Source organism: Salmo salar, chromosome 12 (assembly GCF_965601325.2).
Source record: "Salmo salar chromosome 12, fSalSal1, whole genome shotgun sequence".
In the NCBI taxonomy this organism is placed as follows: Eukaryota; Metazoa; Chordata; class Actinopteri; order Salmoniformes; family Salmonidae; genus Salmo; species Salmo salar.
In genome coordinates, this window is record NC_138302.1 from 89,949,307 (window position 1) to 89,969,554 (window position 20,248).

At 44.1% G+C, this 20,248-nt stretch overlaps 2 protein-coding genes across 3 annotated transcripts in view; both read right to left on the reverse strand.

The window, feature by feature from the left end:
- Nucleotides 1-137: 137 nt before the first annotated feature.
- On the reverse strand, nt 138-8,366 carry LOC106565989 (guanine nucleotide-binding protein G(t) subunit alpha-1). The gene is made up of 9 exons (XM_014133731.3): nt 8,125-8,366; nt 3,744-3,786; nt 3,504-3,645; nt 2,999-3,156; nt 2,417-2,545; nt 2,099-2,228; nt 1,426-1,579; nt 995-1,209; nt 138-781 (listed from the first exon to the last, which is right to left on the reverse strand). The coding sequence occupies exons 1-8, from the start codon at nt 8,228-8,230 to the stop codon at nt 1,019-1,021; spliced, it is 1,053 nt and encodes a 350-aa protein (XP_013989206.1). The 5' UTR covers nt 8,231-8,366; the 3' UTR covers nt 138-781; nt 995-1,018.
- Nucleotides 8,367-14,701: 6,335 nt separating this feature from the next.
- LOC106565988 (semaphorin-3F) overlaps nt 14,702-20,248 on the reverse strand; it is a 119,704-nt gene continuing 114,157 nt past the window's right edge. For both annotated transcript variants that reach the window (XM_014133730.3, XM_014133728.3), the window contains 6 exons: nt 19,704-19,792; nt 19,398-19,439; nt 19,054-19,211; nt 18,778-18,845; nt 18,394-18,527; nt 14,702-18,204 (listed from right to left, as the gene is read on the reverse strand). In XM_014133730.3, the coding sequence (XP_013989205.2) occupies nt 17,737-18,204; nt 18,394-18,527; nt 18,778-18,845; nt 19,054-19,211; nt 19,398-19,439; nt 19,704-19,792 (959 nt within the window). In that variant the 3' untranslated portion in view covers nt 14,702-17,736. The remainder of the gene's footprint in view (nt 18,205-18,393; nt 18,528-18,777; nt 18,846-19,053; nt 19,212-19,397; nt 19,440-19,703; nt 19,793-20,248) is intronic.

A 20,248-nucleotide genomic window follows, 5' to 3' on the forward strand; every position in this document is an offset into this window, starting at 1 on the left:
AATGTGTGGCCCAAAGACCTACAAGGCATTCAAATTGGTTTGTGACCAAGCGACCAAACTTAAAAATAGTGCATTTTTACTACAGTTGCTCATCAGTTAGAGATCTACATACAAGTTACCCTTACCTTTGCAATTCTTTGATGTTTGACATATAAAAATGAACTGGTCCGATTTCATGTTGTATTGGTCCTCTCCAGTAGCTTGAGGTCTTTCATATTGTGCCCACTATACTTAACAGCTCAATCTTTGTTCTAGTATGCCTTATCTACACTTAAAACCCATTTTTGCTAATGAATGGGTTTTGTAACTTATTATAACACAAGTTGAAGTGCGTGTGCAGGTGGAGGCCATCTTGTTTCCGTCTCGTTTCCGTCTCTTATGGCTTTATATGCCAGTTACTGGAGCGTAGAGATTATACATTGCCTTACACCTATTCACATTTATTGTCTGGGAGAAGAAGCACTTTCTGCTGACCGAAGGGTCGATGATTCAACTACAGTTCCTATTCAAGACTTTTAAGAAAGGATGACGGCTTGATTATGATCGACTTATAACAGATATGTACAGGATAGATCTGACGTTACACCTCTCTTAGGGCTCGTCAAGGTCTCAAATTAACAGAATTGTCTTTGGTTATGATGCTGCGTTGGACTGTATGAATTCATGTGTGTGTAGTAATCTATTGGAGAATGGCAGCTCGTAGAGACAGTTTCTCATCTTGGTCCGGTCTTGAGGAGATTGTTGCCCGCAGTTTGAAAGGGGGAGGAGATAGGAGTTAGGCCTGAAACAGAGGAGTGTTTAGAGGAGATAACAACATGTGTGCCATTGGGTGGGTGACAGAGAAATTATGTGCTGATTCATAGTGAGTTGTGTGTGTGTGTGTGGCGCCTGTCAGGTAAACTATAGTTTAATATGGGGCTTTGGGATTCAATGGGCAGAGGCAGACAATCTCTCAGTATCCTAGTATAGTCTAGACCAGAAGAGTTCCACTCACCTATATGGCTATACGGTGTGGCTCTTAGAAGAGACCACAGCTTTTTAGGTTTTCTTTGATGATGATGTCAGTTACGGCGTCAAACACAAACTTGACGTTCTCTGTGTCTGTGGCACAGGTCATGTGTGAGTAGACCTCCTTGATATCTCGCCGCAAGTTCAGGTCCAGGAACTGGAGTTTGATGTAGTTACCAGCATCCTCATAGGTGTTGGGGCCTACAGGGAATCAAACAACATTTAGGGAAATAATACTTACAATACTGTCAAAAGAGTCAACAAGAGCTGAAATCAAAGCTGACTTATGCTACGGATGACAAACACAATATGCAATAGTTAAGAGCTGACATTGGTCTAACATCAAAAGAACATTGAGAAAACGCTGAGTGTTCCAAGGAGAATAGGCCAGTGGCAGATCTGCTGTTGTGAGCCCACCGTCGTAGTCGGGGAAGCACATGCTGAGGTGAGCCTTCTTGATCTTCTCGGTGAAGACATCTTTCTTGTTGAGGAAGAGTACGATGGAGGTGGCAATAAAGTAGCGGTGGTTGCAGATACTGTTGAACAGGTGGAGACTCTCGTGCATTCGGTTCTTCATGAGGAGAGAATCACACAGATGGATTACATGCATGAAACAAGCTAATGAAACTGATTCTACAATTCATCTCTCCATGAGATCACAAAGCCGCTACTCTGACCACTACTCTGTCCATACAGTGCCACGGTGACTACCATTGTCTTCCGTCAGATGGCATCATTCTAACGTGACAAGCATCTCCAGGAGCCATCAGTGCAGACAGCCACCGCTCTATCTGACGTGAGACAATGCAGTGACTACCTCAATCTAAGTGTCTATGATGATATCTTACCACTTACATTTACATTTTAGTCATTTAGCAGATGCTCTTATCCAGAGCGACTTACAGTAGTGAATGCATACATTTCATACAATTTCATACATTTTTTTCTGTGCTGGCCCCCCGTGGGAATCGAACCCACAACCCTGGTGTTGCAAACACCATGCTCTACCAACTGAGCTACAGGGAAGGCCACTTCATCCTACAGTGACTCCTTAAATCTAGTGTGTATGATGATGATGCTGATATCTCACCACTTCATCATCCTCCACCAGCACCATGTCGTAGGCGCTCAGAGCAGCGATGAAGATAATACAGGTCACTCCCTCAAAGCAGTGGATCCATTTCTTCCTCTCTGAGCGCTGGCCGCCCACGTCAAACATCCTGCAGGACAGCGAGAGAGAGGCAGATGTCAATGTTGATCGCCAATGTTATTACTATATTATTACAATGTTATGGTCATCTAAGGTCAGATTTCTTAAAGATAATTGTTGCTTTTCAATGTTTTTGTGATTCTGATCAATGGGGATTAATGCTGGTATAATTGTCTTGCGTTGTGTTTTTAGCCTCACCTGAAGTTGAGATCTTTTAAGCCGAACTGGGTCTCTATGATACCAGTGGTCTTCACCCTGGATCGCAACATGTCCTGCTCAGTGGGGATATATCCAGGCTGGACCAGCCTCTCCAAGTCATTCAGATAGCTAGGTGGGACACCGAGAGAGAGAGGGATTACTTCCTACTCAGTAGGGGTATATCCAGGCTGGACCAGCGACTCCAAGTCATTCAGAAAGCTAGGTGGGACATAGTGAGGTTATTTCCTGCTCGGTAAGGCTATATCCAGGCTGGACCAGCCTCTCCAAGTCATTCAGATAGCTGGGACACGGAGAGAGTGGTTATGAAAAACCACCTTCATCTGGTTCATCAACAGACTAGTAAGAGAGGACAAAGCTCTTAGGTGGTAGTTTCCCAGACACATACCCTGGTCCTGGACTAAAAAGCATTCACAATGGAGATCCTTCATTCAAAGAGCGTTTTAGTCCAGGATTTAACTTAATATGTATCTGTGAAACCAGCCCTTTGTGGATATGATGGTGTGCTGTCATGGGGAAAAGGGAACGGGGATGGGTTGGTCCAGTCCAGGAGAGTGAACCTACTATCCAGCGGAGTCGTTAAGCTGGTACTCGGAGGCCCTGTCGTAGCATGCCTGGATGCCAGTGTCCTTCCACAGCCGGATGATGATGTCAGACAGCTCCTTGGGCATGGAGCCCTCCTCAATGGTGTCTGCTAGATGCATGAGCTTCCTGGAGTCGTCCTACAAACAAATACGCAGACACAAGCAAGTACAAAATCATACCTCCACACTTAGATTGCGTACTATACCCAGTTTGACAAAGGAACATCATATCCCAAATAATATGATGCCTGGCTTGGTTATGTTACGTAATCCATCTGTCTGAATAGTGTTCTGTAGAACAACGTTTCCCTAACTTGGTCCTGGGTGCACGGTTTGGGTTTGCCCTAGCACTACACAGCTGATTCAAATAATCAAAGCATGATGATGAGTTGGATATTTTAATCAGCTGTGTAGTGCTAGGGCAAAAACCAAAACGTGCTCCAGGATCGAGTTTGGGAACCCTGCAGTAGACAGTCAGTAACTACCTGCTGAGCGGAGTCACCATAGCCAATGTTGAGTTGAGTCATACCCTTTACAATAGCCATGATGGACTGAAGGGTATTGCTGTAGATGATGGTGACAAACTCCATAGACTCCTCAAGAGAGTAACCATCTTGATGGATAATTCTGTTGTGAGAACACAAGAATCCACAAATTAATTTGGTTGTTGAGACACTGATTCTTTTATGACATTTAACTTGGTACAATAGTGTTACTAGACTCACTTCATCTGTTTGACGATTGTGCTCTTTCCTGATTCTCCAGCACCTATGCACAAGTGGGGAAAAAAGTACACTTATTTAGATCTCAGGTACTGTATGTATAAATGACAGCCTGTGGTAGGAGACCATTATCTGGTGCATGGCAAGGTTTTGGGAGGGTGTAGATCAGTCTCTATAGAAGTAGGCATCACATTTATAGTACCAAACATGACCACTTGGCTGCAGTGTTAAACTATCTTAGACCTGGATTACAAAAACGAGGGGCAAACAAGGAAGTGACAGGTCACAAAGTGTACTCCCTTATTCTATTTTACTTTTCACCTTTTCCACCTTTCTTTAACATTCCTCTGCAACTATTCCCTCTATGTTCTTTCCTGACCTGTTATGGTCCTCCCTGTTGAGTTGGTGTGTACATTGGCCCACAGAGGAGCCACACAAGGGCACCAAGCTCATTACTCCTGTCCTAAGCCCCTTCAAAGCTGATGTCAGGAATAACTTTCTCTATCCCTGACCTATATTGTCACAGAGATACAGTATGACTCACTTTCCTGCTGCACCCTCTACAGCCGTCATGGTTATTATTCTCTCCTGCTTCCCATCTATGTCCATCATGGTTATTAGTTGACCCTGCTGCCCCTCTACAGACATCATGGTTATTAGTTGACCCTGCTGCCCCTCTACAGTCATCATGGTTATTAGTTGGCCCTGCTGCCACTCTACAGTCATCATGGTTATTAGTTGGCCCTGCTGCCCCTCTACAGTCATCATGGTTATTAGTTGACCCTGCTGCCCCTCTACAGTCATCATGGTTATTAGTTGGCCCTGCTGCCCCTCTTCAGCCATCATGGTTATTAGTTGGACCTGCTGCCCCTCTTCAGCCATCATGGTTATTAGTTGACCCTGCTGCCCCTCTACAGTCATCATGGTTATTAGTTGGCCCTGCTGCCCCTCTACAGTCATCATGGTTATTAGTTGGCCCTGCTGCCCCTCTACAGTCATCATGGTTATTAGTTGACCCTGCTGCCCCTCTACAGTCATCATGGTTATTAGTTGGTCCTGCTGCCCTTCTACAGCCATCATGGTTATTAGTTGATCCTGCTGCCCTTCTACAGCCATCATGGTTATTAGTTGGTCCTGCTGCCCCTCTACAGCCATCATGGTTATTAGTTGGTCCTGCTGCCCCTCTACAGCCATCATGGTTATTATTCTCTCCTGCTGCCCTTCTACAGTCATCATGGTTATTAGTTGGCCCTGCTGCCCCTCTACAGTCATCATGGTTATTAGTTGGCCCTGCTGCCACTCTACAGCCATCATGGTTATTAGTTGACCCTGCTGCCCCTCTACAGTCATCATGGTTATTAGTTGACCCTGCTGCCCCTCTTCAGTCATCATGGTTATTAGTTGACCCTGCTGCCCCTCTACAGTCATCATGGTTATTAGTTGACCCTGCTGCCCCTCTTCAGCCATCATGGTTATTAGTTGACCCTGCTGCCCCTCTACAGTCATCATGGTTATTAGTTGACCGTGCTGCCCCTCTACAGTCATCATGGTTATTAGTTGGCCCTGCTGCCCCTCTTCAGCCATCATGGTTATTAGTTGGACCTGCTGCCCCTCTTCAGCCATCATGGTTATTAGTTGGCCCTGCTGCCCCTCTACAGCCATCATGGTTATTAGTTGACCCTGCTGCCCCTCTTCAGCCATCATGGTTATTAGTTGGCCCTGCTGCCCCTCTACAGTCATCATGGTTATTAGTTGACCCTGCTGCCCCTCTACAGTCATCATGGTTATTAGTTGACCCTGCTGCCACTCTACAGCCATCATGGTTATTAGTTGACCCTGCTGCCACTCTACAGCCATCATGGTTATTATTCTCTCCTGCTGCCCTTCTACAGCCATCATGGTTATTAGTTGGCCCTGCTGCCCCTCTACAGCCATCATGGTTATTAGTTGACCCTGCTGCCCCTCTACAGTCATCATGGTTATTAGTTGACCCTGCTGCCCCTCTACAGCCATCATGGTTATTAGTTGACCCTGCTGCCCCTCTTCAGACATCATGGTTATTAGTTGACCCTGCTGCCCCTCTACAGTCATCATGGTTATTAGTTGGCCCTGCTGCCCCTCTACAGTCATCATGGTTATTAGTTGGCCCTGCTGCCCCTCTTCAGACATCATGGTTATTAGTTGGCCCTGCTGCCCCTCTTCAGACATCATGGTTATTAGTTGACCCTGCTGCCCCTCTACAGTCATCATGGTTATTAGTTGGCCCTGCTGCCCCTCTACAGTCATCATGGTTATTAGTTGACCCTGCTGCCCCTCTTCAGACATCATGGTTATTAGTTGACCCTGCTGCCCCTCTACAGCCATCATGGTTATTAGTTGACTCTGCTGCCCCTCTACAGTCATCATGGTTATTAGTTGGCCCTGCTGCCCCTCATCAGTCATCATGGTTATTAGTTGGCCCTGCTGCCCCTCTACAGTCATCATGGTTATTAGTTGGCCCTGCTGCCCCTCTACAGTCATCATGGTTATTAGTTGGCCCTGCTGCCCCTCTACAGTCATCATGGTTATTAGTTGGCCCTGCTGCCCCTCTACAGTCATCATGGTTATTAGTTGGCCCTGCTGCCCCTCTACAGTCATCATGGTTATTAGTTGACCCTGCTGCCCCTCTACAGACATCATGGTTATTAGTTGGCCCTGCTGCCCCTCTACAGTCATCATGGTTATTAGTTGGCCCTGCTGCCCCTCTACAGCCATCATGGTTATTAGTTGGCCCTGCTGCCCCTCTACAGCCATCATGGTTATTAGTTGGCCGGGTAACTGCTTATGTAAAAATGACTTTATAAAATGCATTTGATTGATTGATCCATGTCAGGGAGAGACGCACACTAGCTCACTCTCTAATAGAGTGTCTATGAGGTGTTGAAGCCCCTCAGGGACAGTGTCAACAGAGTACTGTGCTGAATGTTCTTCTGTCAGCAGAACCACCTTAATCTGCATGTGTTCCATGTGTTCACTACATGGCTATTACAACTCAGGAATCTACAATCAATGTTGTGTTCCTAATCAAGTTTATGATGACATGAAAGTGCTCCCTCCCTCCCCCTGTCTGCCTGCCTGTCTGCCTGTCTGCCTGTCTGTCTGTCTGTCTGTCTGTCTGTCTCTCTCGCTCTCTCTCTCGTCCCCTAGATACTTGCTAAGACTTTCATGAAGTTCATGAAGTATTGGTGCAGGGTGTTAGGTTAAGGGTGGATGTTGGGGTCAGTGGAGCTATAATAGATTTGCATTGGGGTAATTAGGTTAGGGTGTGTGTGCAGTAGTGTGGGATTAAGACTTCTGTACTGCAACAATTGTTGTTTGAGGATTACCAGGGGCTTGAGGTGAGTAATTACCAAAGTGTTCAGAACAATAGTGTGAAAGCCAGGGGGGATAAGCTACAGCCTCGGGCTCCTGCAGAGTGACCAAGGTTGCTTAGCCTCACCGTTGTTGCTAACGCAAAATGTAGTACCTCTGAATATCAGCATTTTCAGTCAATTTAGCGTATGTTGACAAGAGGGTAAATGTATTTGGCATAGTAATCCTATTAGCTTTGACATTTACTTTTGATTGAGCCACAATAAAATAATGAGTTTGCAAGGCTGGTAAAGTCTAAATTACAATCGAATTTGGTTTAGGGCAACCGCATGATTAACAATATAATACGAAGAGACAAGATAACATTGTCTCTGTCTACACACCTGCATTATTCAACACCACAGGAGACTACTACGGACAGGATCTTCACATCTCTCTCAAGGCTAAACGACAGAGGAGAAAACGATCTCTATCCCCATCCCTCTTAGGATAAAAGGTGCTATCTAGAACCTAAAATGGTTCTTCGGCTGTCCCCATACGAGAACAATTGGAAGAACCCTTTAAGGTTCCAGGTAGAATCCGTTTCGGTCCAGCTAGAACCCTTTTGAGTTCCATGTAGAACCCTTTCCACAGAGGGTTATACATGGAACCCAAAAGAGTTCTATCTGAAAGCAAAAAGGGGTATCCTGTGGGGACAACCAAAGAACCCTTTTGGAACCCTTTTTTCTAAGAGTATAGTAGAGTCTACTCAGCAATATAAACATGGGATTACACACTTAGGGTCAAAAGGTTGCTTTTAAGAAAGAAACTTTTTCACGTTCTATTAAATACTAAGGAAGCCATCCCGAGCAACAGACCTTTGACCAGATAAGACTCAAGCCAATCACTGGACAATCACATAGGGCCTTAGAGCCTATGACTCATTTAGTGCATAGTCTGGATACCAGGTTATGATGAGGCACCCCATAGAACACCCTCCACCTAGGCCCTTCCTCAGAGCAGAGGACCAGAGGGCCAGACAGGCAGACATTACCCAGAAGCAGCAGCTTGACTGTCCTGGCGTCCTTCTCTGCGTCCTCCTTGAGTTTCTTCTCAAGTTCTTTGGAGTGCTTATCCTCTGCGCTCGCTCCGGCCCCCATGCTCACACCCCGGCTTCAGCCCTGTAGTGCTCAAAACCAAATAAACGGGGAAAACCGTCCTAGCTGACCACCTAGAGGGCCGACTGGTGTCGTCAACTATGCAGCTGGCACGTCAACTGCTTTTAACGAACACCGGAGAGGCAAATGATTGAGTGTTTTCAAGTCTTAGAGAAGATTTTAGGCATCCTCTGTCCACCTGATCAGGGATGGCCAATAGGGCACAAGGACAGAAGACTCCTGGGGCAGGGGGAACGAGATGCAGGGGTACATGGTGTATGAGTGACCTAACCTTTTTTAGGTTGAGGTTTAGGAGGACTTTGCTGTGCTCAGCGGAAGATGCACATCGGCTCAAGTACTTATCTGGCCTCAGCTGCCTTGATAAGAGTGAGGGAGGTAGAAAGACATCTATTCATCCACTGGCCTATGTTCCATGAGGAGTAAAATACCTTAGTAAGTAGTAAGTAAGTGAGGTAGAAAGAGGCAGGAGGTGAGAGCTCTAACACAAACAGGAAACAAGGTGTACAGTTGATCAGTGTACAATGATGCATGCTATCGCTTGTTAATGAGAAGCTCACCTATAGTTCCCATTGTTCTACAGAATACTGGTCTACAGCAGGGCAGAGGTAGTTACTGCTGTGGACTTCACTGTCCAACTCTTAGAGACCCACTCTATTTGAAGTGTGCCTCTCATGACAAAGCTGACGTCACTTTATAATGAAAAATACTACACCGACTACAACATACAGTGCCTTCGGAAAGTATTCAGACCCCTTGACTTTTTGTTAAAATATAGCCTTATTCTTATAATGATTAGTTTTTTTCCCTCACCAATCTACACACAATACCCCATAATGACATGGAGAAAAAAAAGGGTTTTAGAAATGTTTGCTAACATATGTAAATGTGATATTTCATTTTTTTAAGTATTCAGACCACTTTACTCAGTACTTTGTTGAAGAACCTTTGGCAGCGATTACAGCCTCGAGTCTTCTTGGGTATGACGCTACAAGCTTGGCACAGCTGTATTTTGGGAGTTTCTCCCATTCTTCTCTGCAGATCCTCTCAAGCTCTGTCAGGTTGGATGGGGAGCGTTGCTTCACAGCTATTTTCAGGTCTCTCCGGAGATGTTCGATCGGGTTCAAGTCCGGACTCTCGCTGGGCCACTCAAGGACATTCCGAGACTTGTCCTGAAGCCACTCCTGAGTTGTCTTGGCTGTGTGCTTAGGGTCGTTGTCCTGTGGGAAGGTGAGGTCCTGAGCTCCAGTCTGAGGTCCTGTCTGAGGTCCTGAGTGCTCTGGAGCATGTTTTCATCAAGGATCTGTACTTTGCTCTGTTCATCTTTGCCTCGATCCTGACTAGTGTCCAAGTCCCTGCTGCTGAAAAACATCCCCACAGCATGATGCTGCCACCATGCTTCACCGTAGGGATGGGGCCAGCTTTCCTCCAGACGTGACGCTTGGTATTCAGGCCAAAGAGTTCAATCTCGATTTCATCAGACCAGAGAATCTTGTTTCTCATGGTCTGAGAGTCTTTAAGTACTGTCATATGCCTTTTACTTCCGTCTGGTCACTCTACCATAAAGGCCTGATTGGTGGAGTGCTGCAGAGATGGTTGTCCTTCTGGAAGGTTCTCCTTTCTCCACAGAGGAACTCTAGAGCTCTGTCAGAGTGACCATTGGGCTCTTGGTCACCTCCCTAACCAAGACCCTTCTGCCCCGATTGATCAGTTTGGCTTGGTTTATGCTCTGAGATGTTCTGTCAACTGTGGGACCTTATGTAGACCGGTGTTTGCCTTTCCAAATCAGTACAGTTTGCCACAGGTGGACTCCAATCAAGTTGTAGAAACAGCTCAAGGACGATCAATGGAAACAGGATGCACCTGAGCTCAGTTTCCAGTCTCATAGCAAAGGGTCTCAATACTTATATATATATATATATAGATATATATTTAAGGTATTTCTGTTTTTAATTTTGAATAAATTTGCAAAAATGTTTAAAAAAAAATGTTTTCGCTTAGTCATTATGCGTAGATTGCTTAGGAGAATTTTTTTTCATCATTTTAGAATAAGGCTGTAATTTAACAAAATGTAGAAAATGATGGCTTCCCGAAGGCTGTACATTACTCAGCTCACACTTGTGGAAAACACTGAGGATACTGTATACTCAGGGTTGTTCTAGGTCCCAAGAAACAAAGAGATTTCTGTTGAATCTGACAATTTATCTTGATGGTTGTACAGTCGTCTCAATTAAAACTGTGAAGGACCTCAGCATTACTCTGGACCCTGATCTCTCTTTTGACGAACATATCTAGACTGTTTAAAGAACAGCTTTTTTCCATCTACGTAACATTGCAAAAATCAGAAATCTTCTGTCCAAAAATGATGCAGAAAAATTCATCCATGCTTCTGTCACTTCTAGGTTAGACTACTGCAATGCTCCACTTTCCGGCTACCCAGATAAAGCACTAAATAAACTTCAGTTAGTGCTAAATACGGCTGCTACAATCCTGACTAGAACCAAAAAATGTGATCATATTACTCCAGTGCTAGCCTCTCTACACTGGCTTCATGTTAAGGCAAGGGCTGATTTCAAGGTTTTACTGCTAACCTACAAAGCATTACATGGGCTTGCTCCTACATATCTTTCCGATTTGGTCCTACCGTACATACCTACACATAAGCTATGGTCACAAGATGCAGGCCTCCTAATTGTCCCTAGAATTTCTAAGCAAACAGCTGGAGGCAGGGCTTTCTCCTATAGAGCTCAATTTTTATGGAATGGTCTGCCTACCCATGTGAGAGACGCAGACTAGGTCTCAACCTTTAAGTCTTTATTGAAGACTCATCTCTTCAGTAGGTCCTATGATTGAGTGTAGTCTGGCCCAGGAGTGTGAAGGTGAACGGAAAGGCACTGGAGCAACGAACCGCCCTTGCTGTCTCTGCCTGGCCGGTTCCCCTCTCTCCACTGGGATTCTCCGCCTCTAACCCTATTACAGGGGCTGAGTCACTGGCTTACTGGTGTTCTTCCATGCCGTCCCTCGGATGGGTGCGACACTTGAGTGGGTTGAGTCACTGACGTGGTCTTGCTATCTGGGTTGGCGCCCCCCCTTGGGATGTGCCGTGGCGGAGATCTTTGTGGGCTATACTCGGCCTTGTGTCAGGATGGTAGGTTGGTGGTTGAAGATATCCCTCTAGTGGTGTGGGGGCTGTGCTTTGGCAAAGTGGGTGGGGTTATATCCTGCCTGTTTGGCCCTGTCCGGGGGTATCATCGGATGGGACCACAGTGTCTAGGGTCAGTCTGTTATATCTGGAGTATTTCTCCTGTCTTATCCGGTGTCCTGTGTGAATTTAAGTATGCTCTCTCTAATTCTCTCTTTCTCTCTCCTTCTCTCTCTCTCCTCTCTCCTCTCTCTCTCTGAGCCCTAGGACCATTCCTCAGGACTACCTGGCATGATGACTCCGTGCTGTCCCCAGTTCACCTGGCCGTGCTGCTGCTCCAGTTTCAACTGTTCTGCCTATGGAACCCTGACCTGTTCCAGACCTGCTGTTTTCAACTCTCTAGAGACAGCAGGAGCGGTAGAGAAACTCTCAATGATCGGCTATAAAAAGCCAACTGACATTTACTCCTGAGGTGCTGACCTGTTGCACCCTCGACAACTACTGAGATTATTATTATTTGACCATGTTGGTAATTTATGAACATTTGAACATCTTGGCCATGTTATAATGTTATAATCTCCACCTGGCACAGCCAGAAGAGGACTGCCCCCCCCTCATAGCCTGGTTCCTCTCTAGGTTTCTTCCTATGTTTTGGCCTTTCTAGGGAGTTTTTCCTAACCATGCATCTACACATGCATTGCTTGCTGTTTGGGGTTTTAGGCTGGGTTTCTGTACAGCACATTGAGATATCAGCTGATGTAAGAAGGGCTATATAAATACATTTGATTTGGTTGTTTTTGAAACCAGTGGACAGCCAGTAATCCGTTACATGTAAGGGATTACAAATAAAACTGTAACTGTAATCTTATATTACCAGCAAAAATATTGTAATCAGATTACAGATTACAAATATAAAAGATATTTGACACTTCTCTGTTTTCTCAATGACATGTAAATCAGCATTGAAAAAAGGCACAAGTTTAAGTTTGTTCACCTGAGCGAGTCTGACCACAAGTCAGAGACCACTATGACGACACACCAAATGTGTTTGATGGATCACGGGAAAGGAGCAAGAATAGGCTTTTGTAGGCTATAGTCCAAGCTATGTCTTCCAATGGTGCAACTGCTGTCGGCATCCAAAGATTATCCAATTTGAATAAACGCTTGGAGGTAAGGATGACAGCAGTGGTGTAGTTTACGGATTGTGGTTGTTGTGGATGGCTGTTCACAAATCTAAATGTGTATTTGAACCCAATAATGGTTGAATTCAAGAAGTTTAAGCTGCCTATTAATCATTGTTTTTGAAACCAGTGGACAGCCAGTGAAAAATGTGCTCTTTCAACAGCTGCATAGTGTGGTTCCCAGCCTATGAGCAATAAAAGCCCCACATTTATTCCAAACTAATTCATGCTGATAAAAATACAAATCCATAGGCCTAATGGACACATGCTCAAACTCTCACACTTTTGATAGACTTAAAGGGGCAATCTGTAGTTGCTACATCCATTTTTGGACTTATATATACATTATATATACAGTACCAGTCAAAAGTTTGGACACATCTACTCATTCCAGAGTTGTTCTTTATTTTTACTATTTTCTACATTGTAGAATAATAGTGAAGACATCAAAACTATGAAATAACGCATATGGAATCATATAGTACCCGAAAAAAGTGTTAAACAAATCTAAATATATTTTACATTTAAAATTCTTGAAAGTAGCCACCCTTTGCATTGATAACAGCTTTGCGCAGTCTTGGCATTCTCTCAACCAGCTTCGTGAGGTAGTCACTGGAAATGCATTTCAATTAACAGGTGTGCCTTGTTAAAAGTTCATTTGTGGAATTTATTTCCTTCTTAATGTAGAATAATAGTGGTATTTTACCACTGTTACTCTACAATGTAGCAAATAGTAAAAATAAAGAAAGACCCTGGAATGAGTAGGTGTGTCCAAACTATTGACTGGCATAGATAGATAGATAGATAGATACCCATTGATTCTTGAAGAATATAACCTCCTGTCGCACCCCATCAGAACCATAAATATAAGCTTGTTTTTCCCCAATGTTTGTAAACATTGCAAATGTAAACAAACACTGTATAGCCTCATAACATGGTTAAAACAATAATTTAGATATCATGGAAGGTCAGTCCTTGCATCCATAGCTCTGTCTATTAATCTGAGAGTGGTTACATTTCTCCAGGCCCATCCCTCAGCTTTTTACCAAAACGTTTTGCTATTGTTTCATCTGTGGATTTGCCCTTTAAACAGCTGCATATTATCAAGATATCAAAGTGTCACCAACAAAAAGTGAAACAATAGGCCTATAGCAAATGCAGCATATGGCATTCATTTTTCACATATAAATAGCCCTTTTCAGTAGTGCTCAAAGCATGCCATTCCATGAGCGCAGCATTTATTTTCCAACTAGAATCAATGAGCCCAACCAGTCCTCCATGACAACAAAATCATAAACAACAGAGTAGGGCTGGCTAATAAATCCTTTGTTTTGGGGTCCTGCTCAGGTAAAACAATTTGGCTAATCTATACTTCCATATTTCCAAGTCCTATTCTTGAAGATCAAGGGGTATAACATTTATTAGAATGACTGGAATTCTGATAGACTTTGGTTTTTAATGTAAATATAAAATTGAATCGTATTATTATATGTAGTAGAAAGCGATGGGTCAGAAGAAGCCTACATAACCAACCCATAAAGTAAAATTTAACATCCATATATGTCCAGCTATGTAAACTTTAACATTGATTTATCCTGCAATAGTTTTTTTGTCTTCTTCTAAATCCTCTTAAATGGAAAGTGATATAAAAATGACGGAATGTAATCAGATTACTTTACTGAGTTTGGGTAATCCAAAAAGTTACGTTACTGATTACAATTTTGGACAGGTAACTAGTAACTGTAATGGATTACATTTAGAAAGTAACCTACCCAACTCTAGACTGAGGGGCGTGATCTCAAAGGTACTTACAGGGCTTTAGCTTCACCTGACAGATCTCATTGACCTCAATCTGAAGATGGTAACAAAACCTAATCCACAGCGTGCCCTTTGAGAGATGGAAGAAGGACAACTCCAGCACTCAGCTTTCGTAAATTGTAAGAACCACTACTGTCAAAGCACAAACAAATTAGGATCAGTTGACGCAATAAAGGGTTGAGGCCAGTGCACGAGACCCAAAACCTGTCTATGTGACCTTACTGTACTGTATATACACTGAACAAAAATATGAACGCAACATGTAAAGTGTTGGTCCCATGTTTCATGAGCTGAAATAAAAAAATCCCAGAAATATTCTGTACACACAAAAAGTTTATTTCTCTCAAATGTTGTGCACAAATTTGTTGACATCCCTGTTAGTGAGCATTTCTCCTTTGCCAAGATAATCCATCCACCTGGCAGCTGTAGCATATCAAGAAGCTGATTAAACAGCATGATCATTATACAGGTGTACCTTGTGCTGGGGACAATAAAAGGCCACTCTAAAATGTGCAGTTTTGTCGTACAACACAGTGCCACAGATGTCTCAAGTTTTGAGGGAGCGTGCAATTGACATGGTGACTGCAGGAATGTCCAGCAGAGCTGTGCCAGAGAATGTAATGTTCATTTCTCTACCAAAAAGCCGCCTCCAACGTCATTTTAGAGAATTTTGCAGTACGTCCAACTGGCCTCAACCGCAGACCACGTGTATGGCGTCGTGTGGGCAAGCGGTTTGCTCATGTCAACATTATGAAGAGAGTGCCCCATGGTGGCGGTGGGGTTATGTGCAGGCATAAGCTATGGACAACGAACCCAATTGGATTTATCGATGGTAATTTGAATGCACAAAGATGCCGTGGCGAGATCTTGAGGCCCATTGTGAAGCTTTTTTTTTTTTAAGGTACCTATGTGAAATTCATGGATTAGGGCCTAATGAATTTATTTCAATTGACTGATTTCCTTATATGACCTGTAACTCAGTAAAATCTTTGAAATTGTTGCACGTTGCATTTATATTTTTGTTCAGTATAGTTATCCATGCACCATATGAATATAAAAATGATTTCTGGTTTTATAAAATATAGAGCTTTAATTTATTAGTCAGCAACATCAATGATAAAGGAGAAATAGTCATTTACACAAATCATTACAATAACATCAACTGTGCTTTATGTCATACTAAGTGATTTTTCCTAAATAACCCATACCAAAAATTTGCCAAAGATGCATATATTTGAAATGTGCAACAACAACAAAAAACTTTTGGGAAAGAAAGAGGGAGTGCGAGAGAGAGAGAGGATGAGAGAGAGAAGAGAGAAAGGAAGAGAATGAGAGAGAGAGGAGAGAGGTAAAGAGAGAAAGAGAGAGGAGAGAGGTAAAGAAAGAAAGAGAGAGGAGAGAGGTAAAGAGAGAGAAGGAGAGCTAAAGAGACAATGGGGCCTCTGTGTGCTGAATATTCCCCCACTAGGGAATGACTCCATCTGCCTTTCCATCCACTGACATCCACAGCATAGCTTTTCGGACAAATTTCATATACAGTACATAATACATTTCATGCACACAATGAAAAGCCACCGTCCCAAAGAGTTTGGTATGTGTTTTCCTGTGGTCAAGAGCAGATCATTCTAGTGGCTGTAGCTATATACATAGAGTTGTACATGGAGACGGAGTCTTCTCTGCTATACACATCTGTGGATTTTGACACATTTTCAGGCAGAATACCATCAACAACGGCTGATCATAGGAGTTGAATAAACTCTTTATTGAGAGTTGTGTAACATTTACCTTCTGTAGGAGATGGACAACAGCTCTGACAAACCTATGGTAACCTATGGTAACCCTCTCCAACATGTTACACTATAACTTTGAAAACAGTCTTTGCGCACTTTCCCTTTAGTGACTTCCATGGACTAACCATTGTCTTACGTCAGGTGGCATCACTCCTACGCGACGCTCGTCCCTCCCAATCAGTGCAGGCGAAATTGTTGCGCTATCTGACGTAATACAATGTGGACTAAGGGTATATATATTACAAGGAGAGCTGTGATATTGGAAACTACATGGGAGGATTGGAGGAGTTTAGAAATGTTCAGCACATTTTATATGAAACAACTGACCTCATAAGGAGAATAGGTATAGGCTGGAATGCAAACCAGTATACTTATGGCTTAGTTTGTAGACTAAGAGATTTTTTTGTCTCTTGTCGTAAATTGTGCATAATCAAATTGTCACAAATTATGTAGCGGCCTGCTTGAAATTCTAATCTCAATTGAACAATGGTGTACAAAGGGAAGTCAATGTTATTTCAATCCCATCCCCCAAAACGCTTATTTTAACTATCACGGCCTCAAGGGTACAACATTGAGATGTCATATTTACATATACTCTACACACAAAACGTCCACAGCAACTAGTTCTGGAAGAGACTGGCAATATCAATGTAAATATATCAAAAGGTTGTTGAAAGAAAGCCAGATTGGACCACAGAAGACACAGGCACCCCTCATCAGCTTCTGGAAGAGTAGAAAATACTTGAGGGAATTTGGGGTCAAGTCTTGTTTCACCCCAGTTAGGTCAGTTAGGCTAGCTAAGGAAGAGGAGGGCATCCTTTCCCACAAGGCCTTTCACTCTCGTGTCTGTCTGTAGCCGTGGGACAAACTCAAAGCTGCAGCCTCCTATGGGCATTTCCTCATCTATCTGCGTGTCCAATGAAATGCCTTGAAGTGACATCCTTATAGTTCATTGGCTGTGGGAATCAACTGTCCATCATGGCTTTGGGGGAGGTTCATCACACATCAGTGATCTGACTCCTCCCACCTCAGACTACATACTGCCAGCAGTGGAATGATCCAACACGGAGCCAAATTACCAAAACCTTTTTGAAAGCATTCTTATCAGTCCATTCAGCTGTAGATATTTACACTTTCAAATGTTCTTTCAATGTGTTGCTGCGCTTCATCCAAAATACAGAACATAAAGATTTTTGCAATGTAATAACACCATTTGTAATAAACAATAACACTACCAACAATAATATCATTATAATAACAATCATATTTGCACAGATTTGCACAAAAAAGCCTTGTTTTCTATTTAAGTACAAAGAAATCCACAGAATCTTACTATGTACAACCTACAATAAATACTGTGTATCTTAACAGTTAAGAAGAACCTGTTTGTTGTTTGCTTGTAGTGGTTTCTCTTTCTTATCGCTTTTGATCATTACCTTTTTTAATCCTTTGATTGAAGTCTTTCCCATTTTTGGAGGGTTGTGCAGAGAGGGAGAGAGCAGATGGGACAGGGTGTCGGGTGTTGGGGTAGTGTGTGGCCTGTGGAATAAGCCTACGGCCTCATGTTTCGGCTGGGGTGGTGTGCTCATCGTCCTCACGCTCATCCTCATCGTCATGATGCCGGCGGTTGCGGGGCTTCTTCTGCTCTTTCAGCTCCTTCAGTTCCTTGGCCTTGCCAACGACCAGCATGGGGTCCCCCGGACTGCCCTCTCCCAGCTGCCAGTAGTCCTGACAGTACTGATTGATGAGGCCCATCTCTGGCTGGCTCAGGATGGTCAGCAGGTCCTTGTACTGACCTGCGCTGGGGGTCCAAGGGCTGGACAGGAGGGGTGGCAGGGCTGGGCTGCCTGTCTCTACCAGGATGCTGTTGACCGTGCGGCTGGACAGGACCACCAGCTGTAGCTTGACCAGCGTGTGTTTGAAGTTCTTCTCTGTAGCCGTGCACTGGTAGACGCCACTGTCTGATGACTGGAGGGAACGCAGCAGCAGACCCTGCTCTGTCTTTAGTGTCCGGCCCTCAGAGCGGATCTGACAGCAGGGAGATATCATTCATTTATTATTGCATTCATTTAGCAATCATTTTCCATAAACAGCAGGCCATATTGTTAAATAATAAAGTAGTCATTTGTCTGATTATCAGCCTGTTTAGAAGGCAGGCTGTATAAGAGCCAATACAGTAGGGTACAGTACAGCTACAGCGGGATGAGAGTTCCTCACCTCTTTCCTCCTGTCGCTGTTCTCCCTCTGCAGGTGCCATTTGAGAGACACATGAGGGGACCTGGCCTGACACTCCAGGAACATAGTGCTGCCCTCCACCCCATACTGCACCATCTCCAGCGTGTTCTTATTGGCTGCAGCAAAGCATAAGCATCATGACATCACATGCATGTGTTTCAGGCATCATTTCCTCAGACCAAATCAGTCAATTACTGCTCAACAGTTAGTGAAGTAGCACAGTAGTAGAATTGACAAAATCACATTCCTCTTTCACAATATTATACACGTGATGTTATTGGATACTGCTGCTGTCACACTGAATGGTAACCTCAGTGCTGTTAGAGTGTCTATTTGAGGTACGTTAGAGTATTCTTGTCAGCTCACCGTTGGAGTTATAGCCTCTGCACTGGCGGATTGGGTTGCCATACTTTACATCCTGTCGACGGCTGCGCCTAGAGGGGTCAGATCAACATTCCCCCAAAATAAAGAGGTTAACTACAAAACGTTCTACAAACGGCAAGTCTGCAGTAAATGTTAAAATATAATTAAAGAGTAGAGACAATGTTGAGAGAACATTGTATTGGCATTTGGCAAAGGTTCCTGCCCCTAAACATGAGCAACACACACACAAAGACGCACACACACTCTGTTGGTACTCACCTCTTCTGCGAGGCGGAGTAGCGGGTACAGGACTTTCCGTCCCAGGCGCAGTAGGGGTCCCGGGCCAGGCAGCAGTCAGCACACACCTCCCCGTACACGTCACAGCGATGGAGGGCCAGGTGGGTCACACCCAACACTGAGCCCACATACAGCTGTTGCTGTAGGGAGGAAGAGAAGGAGAGACAGAGCGAGGAATAGAGACCAATTGGAAAATGTCGGCATAGCATCATCCAGACTTCGGCATTCACTGTTTACGCTCTGCAGTGATTTATGTGATATTTTATAGGAAGACAATTCTGAATGTGTGTGCACTGAACCATCAGACTGTGGAATGTTCAACTTACCCTTTTGGAGGAAATCTTCATGGTGGTTATGGGAGTTGGCACCTGAAATGTAAGGGATAGAAGCAGATCTTAATAAGAGAAGAATAAAAGTTGGAACGATGTTCTACAGAATAAATGTTTCTTACATGAGGAATGAGTTGACCTTAAATGGAAAGATACTACTGAGAGAGAGAGAGAAAGAGAGAGAGAGAGAGAGAGAGAGAGAGAGAGGTAAAATAAGGAGAGAGAGAGAACATGAAAAAGAAAGAGAGGGAAAGGTAGAGGGAGAGAAAGGAAGAACAGGAGAAGAGAGAAAGAGAGACTCACCCTGAACACCTCCACCTCCTCTAGCACCAGCTCCTCAGTCTGCAGGTCATCTCTGGGCAGGACAATTACCTTCTGAACCGTCCCCCTGTCTGAAGATCCAGAGGAGTGATCAGGTTAACCTCTACTCCAGACCAGACCCAGAGGAGTGATCAAGGTTAACCTCTACTCCAGACCAGATCCAGAGGAGTGATCATGTTAACCTCTACTCCAGACCAGATCCAGAGGAGTGATCAGGTTAACCTCTACTCCAGACCAGATCCAGAGGAGTGATCAGGTTAACCTCTACTCCAGACCAGATCCAGAGGAGTGATCAGGTTAACCTCTACTCCAGACCAGATCCAGAGGAGTGATCAAGGTTAACCTCTACTCCAGACCAGATCCAGAGGAGTGATCAGGTTAACCTCTACTCCAGACCAGATCCAGAGGAGTGATCAAGGTTAACCTCTACTCCAGACCAGATCCAGAGGAGTGATCAGGTTAACCTCTACTCCAGACCAGATCCAGAGGAGTGATCAGGATAACCTCCACTCCAGACCAGACCCAGA

What these genes read in the sequence shown, in the direction of transcription:
- LOC106565989 (XM_014133731.3), bottom strand. Translation starts at nt 8,230, where the DNA reads ATGGGGGCCGGAGCGAGCGCAGAGGATAAGCACTCCAAAGAACTTGAG. An exon ending in CTTAACGACTCCGCTGGATA is followed by an intron (nt 2,546 to 2,998) that starts GTAGGTTCACTC and finishes TGTCCCACCTAG; the next exon opens with CTATCTGAATGACTTGGAGA. An exon ending in TGGTGGAGGATGATGAAGTG is followed by an intron (nt 1,580 to 2,098) that starts GTGAGATATCAG and finishes CTCCTCATGAAG; the next exon opens with AACCGAATGCACGAGAGTCT.